At 48.1% G+C, this 6,806-nt stretch overlaps 1 protein-coding gene across 5 annotated transcripts in view; it reads right to left on the minus strand.

Moving 5' to 3' along the window:
- OSBPL10 (oxysterol binding protein like 10) overlaps positions 1–6,806 on the minus strand; it is a 232,954-nt gene that overhangs the window by 20,125 nt on the left and 206,023 nt on the right. For all 5 annotated transcript variants that reach the window (XM_054692912.1, XM_037525654.2, XM_037525666.2 and 2 more), the window contains one exon: positions 2,397–2,546. In XM_054692912.1, the coding sequence (XP_054548887.1) occupies positions 2,397–2,546 (150 nt within the window). The remainder of the gene's footprint in view (positions 1–2,396; positions 2,547–6,806) is intronic.

A 6,806-nucleotide genomic window follows, 5' to 3' on the forward strand; every position in this document is an offset into this window, starting at 1 on the left:
TCTGGCCTATACCCCGGCTCTTGCATGCATGAGTAGATAAATTCTTAAAAAAATAAAAACTAAAAGAACTCACGTGGGAATCCATATGGACCCACAACTACCACACCCTCCTTACTTCAAATTCAAGCACTCTACTTTCTACCCACCGCTCCTGCATGTCCAGCTCATTCAGTCTCATCCCCAGCCCTAACCAAGAGACACAGCCCCTCGACCCTCTATAGTCCTCCTCCCTGGCAGCCCCGGCAGCCTTATTTCCCTCCACAGCCAGGAGTCCAAATTGACATTTAATTCCCAGCCACCCCCTCACTCTCACTCATTATTCTCTCTCTCTCTGTCTCTCTCTCTCTTCCCTCCCACCCCTTGTGCTAAAACAGACTTCAGCTCTGATTTAATCCAGTTCCTTGTGCTCCCCAAGCCTAAAACTAGAAGCTCAACTTACCTGGAGATAAAGAGACAATGTGCTAAGGGGTCTCACTTTAAAGTTGTGATCTAAAAGTCATAAGCGCCCCCTGCTGGCGGGTGGCAATCCTCCCTCCTTTTTCCTCTCCAAGACAAGTCATGTGCTTAACAACCTGGGGCTCCCCAGTAATCCCCAAGGCCCGCACCCCTCTGCGCTGCCGGCCCTCTGCTACAGTAGATGAACTCTCAGGACAACTCTTCTTCCTGTGCCCTGAATCCTTGCTCACCGACCCCAGTTGCTGCAGCCAGCTCCGCCCCCTCTCCTAACCATTTCCATCAGTATTCCAGTGCCTGAAGAAACCAAGTCTCTCAATTCCAGATGTTCCTCCAGCTTCCACCCACTTTTCTGCTACCCTTTTATACTGAAATGCCTTGAATAAACTATACCGCATTAGCAATTTCTTCTCGTTGTCTTTGATCCCACTCCGATCAGGACTTGACAAAACCAAAAGCAATTTGCAGGTCTGATCTTTTCTAACCCATCAGTAGCAATTCATCACTGCTGAAAACTCCTTTCTCCTGAAACACTCTCTTTGTGTGACCACCATGACATCACAATTCTCTGGTTACTCTCCTACCCACTGGCTGGCCCTGTTCAATCTCCTTTGCTGGATCCTTCTCATCTCCTGGTGTCTAAATATTGGAGTATCCCAGGACTCAGTGGTGGGACTGCTTTCCCCTACAGCTCACCCCCTTGAGGAGCTCATTCCCATTCTGTGGCCTTGGACACCCTCTTTGTTGACCTTCCCTCAAGACTCAGTCTCCTATACCCAACTGCCTACACCTTCTCTGCTGGTGGGTATCTCACACTTAATAGCGCCAAGTTTGAATGCGTGACATTCACCAACTTCTCCAATCTGTTTTACTTATAACCTTCCCCTTCTCAGGGGTGGGGAATGGTGGTCTGTTACACTGGTTACTCTCAATAAAATGTAGCTCCTGGAATTCACACTCTTGTAGAATCCCCCCCTCTTCAATCTGGGCCATGTGACTTGTTGTAATCAACAGCATGGGAGTGACACTGTGCCAGTTTGGAGTCTCAGCCTTCAGAAGGCTTATCAGCTTCCACTTCTGACCTCTTAGGAACTTCACGTCACCACACAAGAAGTCTGACTACCCAGCTGGACACAATGTGGGAAGGATACATGGGCAGAGAAAAGTCCAGTGATTTCAAGGAAAGAGATAAAGGCTCAGCTGTTCCTGCCAAGTCCAGCCCACAAGCAACCCACGAGCTGATGACAGGCACATGACCAGCTATTGGCAAAACTAGAACAACTGCACAGAGGAGCCCAGTCCACACTGCAGAACTATGAAGAAATTGGTTATTGTCTTAAGCTACCACATTTGGGGTAGTGAGTTCCTCTGCAACAGATAACTGAAACAAATGGCAGCTGTCAATTTGCCTTTAGTGTTTAGGAAATTCCTCAACAAGAATCAGCACCAAGAGGTATTAGTCACACTCTTACCAACCAGCAGGTTTCCTTCTTTACCTGTGGATAGTGAGATCCGGCTCCTAACAAGGTTGGCTGCTGGAGGCGAGCCGTTAAAGCTAACGAGTCAGCAGGCTGTGGCTAGGCAGACAGCGGGCTCACTCCTGGCTTCCCGTTTTCCTTGTTCCTTCCTTTTTAATCTTCTCAAGAACACAACAGGAAATAGAGAATGCCTGCCTTAAATCTTCCTTATCATCTCCTGCGTTTTTCTGTTGCTCTCCTGGCCTTTGCAGACCTCCAGAGAATCAAACACAAGGCTCATACCCCAAGCATTCATGTAACAAGTGAAACCCAGAACATCTATCCTGGACCGCGATTCTGGCTTCTCCCCCTCCACTTTCCCAACCTCACCACAGTGAGGAGAAGGTGAGCAGGGAAGGCTGGGGGAGCGGGGCGGAGACACCATCATGTAGTTGTTCACAAACCCAGTGGGCTATGCCAACCTACCTTGGTCAAATCCATTCCAAGTTTGAGTTGTGAAATGAGATGAAGAATTACACTGCGCTGATCCTCCATGACGCCCAGTTCTGTCTCCTCCTGATCTTCAGTGTCACTTTTTTCATCTTCGGACAAAACCAATTCAGGGCCTGAGTTTGGCTAAAAAAAGATCATCAATACAAATCACCAGCCGGCCTAGCACAAGTCAGAAGCACAGCGTATGAACCCACATGCTTAACAATGGCAGGAGCCCAGTCCGCTCTACCACCTCCCACCCCCCACCCCCAAGAAGTGTTATCTATAAACTAGTCCTATTGGTTAGGGGGCAAAAGATGATGCTTTTTTTTGGGGGGGGAGGTGCATGCATGACCTTTTGGGGATGCTTTAGCTACTGCACATGTCCTCTCATCTTTCCCAGTAGCCCCTGTTAGTTCTGACCTAAGGACATTCCCTAACAAAAGCTTCCTCCACTTTCAAAAATCTTTAATATATGTACACAGATGGGTCTAGACCCCCTTATGCTGACTACTCCTAAACAATGTCTCCTATCGGCTTGCATGAAACCCAGGACGCTTTATATCTATCTAATATAAATTTTTCTGCTTATAAGCAAAAGTCAGATACCCTTGGGAGTGAGGGAAATTACCTGATTCATGAGAAAATTTACTGAGTCAATTTCTGCTTACATCAATTAAAATCACCATAGCAGGTGTACAAGGCTCAGAATTGGCATTAACTTGGGAAGAAAGACATGGAAATGGAAGGCAAAACTCTGAAATTTGATAATAATGCTGAGCTTTGTGGTTGCCAACAGGCCTGGTTCTCCCCAATGCAAGTTTATTCATTCAAGCGCTTGATTCCAATTTTTCCAAATTACATAGAAAACAGGCAAGTTAATAAACAACATGTGCAGGGGGATCAGTGAGCACTTTTTCCAATGCCCAAGTATTAGGAACTCTGGCCCAAATGCAAAGTTGCCCTGGGAATTCTGCTGAAAGAAGTAACCCCTCTACTGATCCACAGGTATCTATGTCCTCATGGTATGCGCTTAAAGGCAAGCACTGCTGGTTCTGATTACTCATGACATGTCAGACCGAATACACTTCACAGGCAGAAATGCAGGAACTCAAAGGTATTCACAATCAAAGGCCACAAGCTTCCCCGAATACCTGTCGAGAAACTAGTAATTTATAAACCTCATTATACAGAAGCACCCTGTGTTATCTAAAGGCAACTCTAACATGGAAGGGTATTTTAGTGATTGTCCAGCCTTTCATCCATGTGCTGACCATGTCTTACCACACTCCATGGAGGAAAGAGTGTTCCTGGGACAGGCATTTCAAAATTTCCACTGAAATAGACATTTTCCATTGACATACCTCTCAAGTGATTCTCAGTCACCTTTGAAAACACCCCAGTCCTGAAGAGATGGCTGGGGAGGCCTTCGTGCAGCCTCCAGGCCCTTCCCCCTACCAAAAGTCAAGTTCTTCTCCATTTCGTGCCACGAGATTCTCCAGCCCCATCCCCACGTGTATTATGGGACCTCACTGGCAAGTTGATTTTCTAGAAATATTAAGAGAACTAAAGATCCCAACCCCATCCTACTTCAGAGAAGACTAAGCAGAGGGAAGTGTGGGAGAGATGGGCTACCCCCATTCTCCACTGGGACATCGGGGACAAGACCCCAGCATTTAGTCAGTGCCCTGAGGTCACCCTGCCTTTCCCTCACCGACACCCCATCTGCCGTGCCTGCAGCACCAAGGCCACTGCAGCTGAAGCGAGGGGAGCAGGGCTAGCTCCCCGCCTGTCCTCCTTGCTCTCCCCTCCTCTGGATTTTAGTTTTAAAGTGCGCAGGGGTCTCACTTCTCTGTGCCTGCTCACTTCCAAGCAGATGCCACTGAAGGCAGAGGTGATGCCTTCGAAGGGCAAGGGGCTGCTGCTGCTTTCTCTGAGGTGGCCTGGTGGCCGTGATCTGTATCTGCTGACTTCCCTCCACCCAGGGGCAGCTTGGAGGACAGGGCAAGGCCTGGGCCTCTTGCTTTGGGAGGAAAAAGGACGAAAAAAAAAATCAAAGCTGTCATCTTGTCCCCAAGGGGGCCAGGTGGGAAGCAAAGTCCTCAAACATCGCCCTAAGAAAGGTAGATACATTTTGAGTGCGGTTATTCCTGCTCAAAATTAGTTGTTCTCACAAAGTCCTGACTGCAAACTAAACCAATCAATAGGTCAAGGGAGGCTGCCAAAAGCTTTCTCAAGCAAAGAATGGCATGATTGCTCCTTCTGAACTGTGATTTCCCACATGCCCACAAGCCAGCACATGGAGAACCTCCTTCCTTCCCACTCACGCACACACTTGTGTGACGTGTTGACAGACCTCCGGGGACCACGCCTCCTCCTGCTGTCGGCCCTCCTTGAAAATTAAGTTCAGCTGTCCCCGACTTCGAGTAGCCAGGAACCTTCCATCAGACCGCACCCCCTGACACTAAGGCTGCAGCAGCGTGCACACACCCTCTCCAGCGCTTCCCGCTTCCATCAGAGCTGCATTCCCCGTGTCCGAAGACGCCTCTCAGACCCTGCTCCAGCAGAGAGAATCGAGGCTGGTACACAGGCCCCGAGGCTGACTCACTCCAACAAGACTGGTGGCCAGAGCTCCCAGGGGCCCTGAAGTCCCGCCGAGAGAAGAGAGGCCCTGGGGGAGCCCGGCACACTCCCTTGTTGGCATACATCCTTAGCAACTGTGCCCAGCACCCAAACACAGATCCAGCAGTACTTCTGTCTCCCACGGCTTCTTAGAACTTGCCCTTTTCCTTATGATTTGCAAACAAATTCTAACCTCAAGTAAATAATCAGGGTTAAACAGAAAAAAAGTTGATTTCTTTTATCACATTGCTGGTGAATGGCTGAAGGACAGTCCCACCTGGAACTCAGTCCATTGGCAGAAAAGTGAGACAGATCCTCCTCGTGGGTACAAGATGGGGGGCTGGAGGGAGGGGTGGATAAAAAGGTGAGAACATTTAACAGGCCCTCAGTTTGAAAGAGGCCAGCTGGCAATGTCAATATAAATGTGTCCACATCCCCAAAGCACCCAGCATTAGCAGCGGGGGGGGGGGGGGGGGGGGGGGGGGGAGTCTGATGAGCCAGGCTTTGATTGTAAAGGCAAAAATCCCTCCCTTTTAGGGTCAAAGGAGCCCTTGATTGTGCCACTTTAAAGTGAAATTGAAAACACTGAAACTGTCACCTTGTCTAAGTGCTCATTTCCATAATCAAGCCCCTGGGCCAATCCCCACTCACCCTTCCTCTCTCAAAAAATTCTGTTTTATTCCTGGTGCCTCTGCTTGCCCACAACCCTCTAATCTTTGTGGATTTCTGCTTTGGAAAGTGTAGAGGGACCAAAGGTGGCAGGGGAATGTTCCTCCAAGAAAACATAAAATGAGAAATGGGTTTAGAATGCTGAGGAAGTTCATCAGGCTTAAGGAAGACAAACCTACACATCTCCCACCCCCCAGAGATCTGTGCCAACGAGCCAGCCCAGTCATAAAAATGTGCACAAACTTGAAGATGAAATGGAATGAGAATAGGTTTTAAAGAGAAACAGGCATTGGAAAAATGAGCTTTTCAATAAACACAAAAATTATGACTCAATATTTCTACCACATGAGCACCTCAGGGCATATGGTGTGACCAAAAAAAACCAAGTGACTCATACCTATTAGCAAATGAGGGGAAGGACAAGTAAATCTGATGGATTAAAAAAAAAGCTTCAAGGGTAGGCGGCGGGATGTTGGGGGTTAGGAACACACCTTGGTGACACAGCTGTCACCTGAGCCCCAGACAAGGGTTCTTCATTTGAGTCCTGCGGATACTCCTTAAGATACGTTACTATCCTTGATAGCTGCATAAAAAGTATGTCACTGAGCATTTTTCCTTGGAGAGGAACTGAAGGAAATGCAACCCCAAGATGGGTTACTTTGGCATGTGGATCATGTTGAGGTCAATCGAGGCCCTTTGGGCTCAACAGAAACTTTGGCCACTCCCATAACTACCTAGAAGAATGAAAATTGGGGTATCTGCCAGAATTAGAATGTTTGCCGGGAATCACACTCCTACCAGAGAAACCTAAGGAAATGGCAGAGCCAACAGCTAATTTCAGAGCATTCTGTCTTTGTCGTATGAGTCCTTCCTCTTTCCTGAAAGCCCCGGGTCCCTCAGCCATCACTCAGCTCGGGACAGAGGCCTGCACTTTGTCGTTTGTTGCACTGGTTTTAGAATCAACACCCATGTAGAGTCCTCATATGATGTAATTAAATGTGTTCTTTTCTCCTACTAATCTGATGTTAACTTGATTGCTTGAGCAGTCTGAGAAAAATGCAGACGGGCTGGGGAGGGGGGTGATAATTCCTCTCCACTCCTATTGCTCCCCTT

Source organism: Talpa occidentalis, unplaced genomic scaffold (genome assembly GCF_014898055.3).
Source record: "Talpa occidentalis isolate TD23 unplaced genomic scaffold, MPIMG_talOcc4v2.1 talOcc4.10, whole genome shotgun sequence".
Lineage (NCBI taxonomy): Eukaryota > Metazoa > Chordata > Mammalia > Eulipotyphla > Talpidae > Talpa > Talpa occidentalis.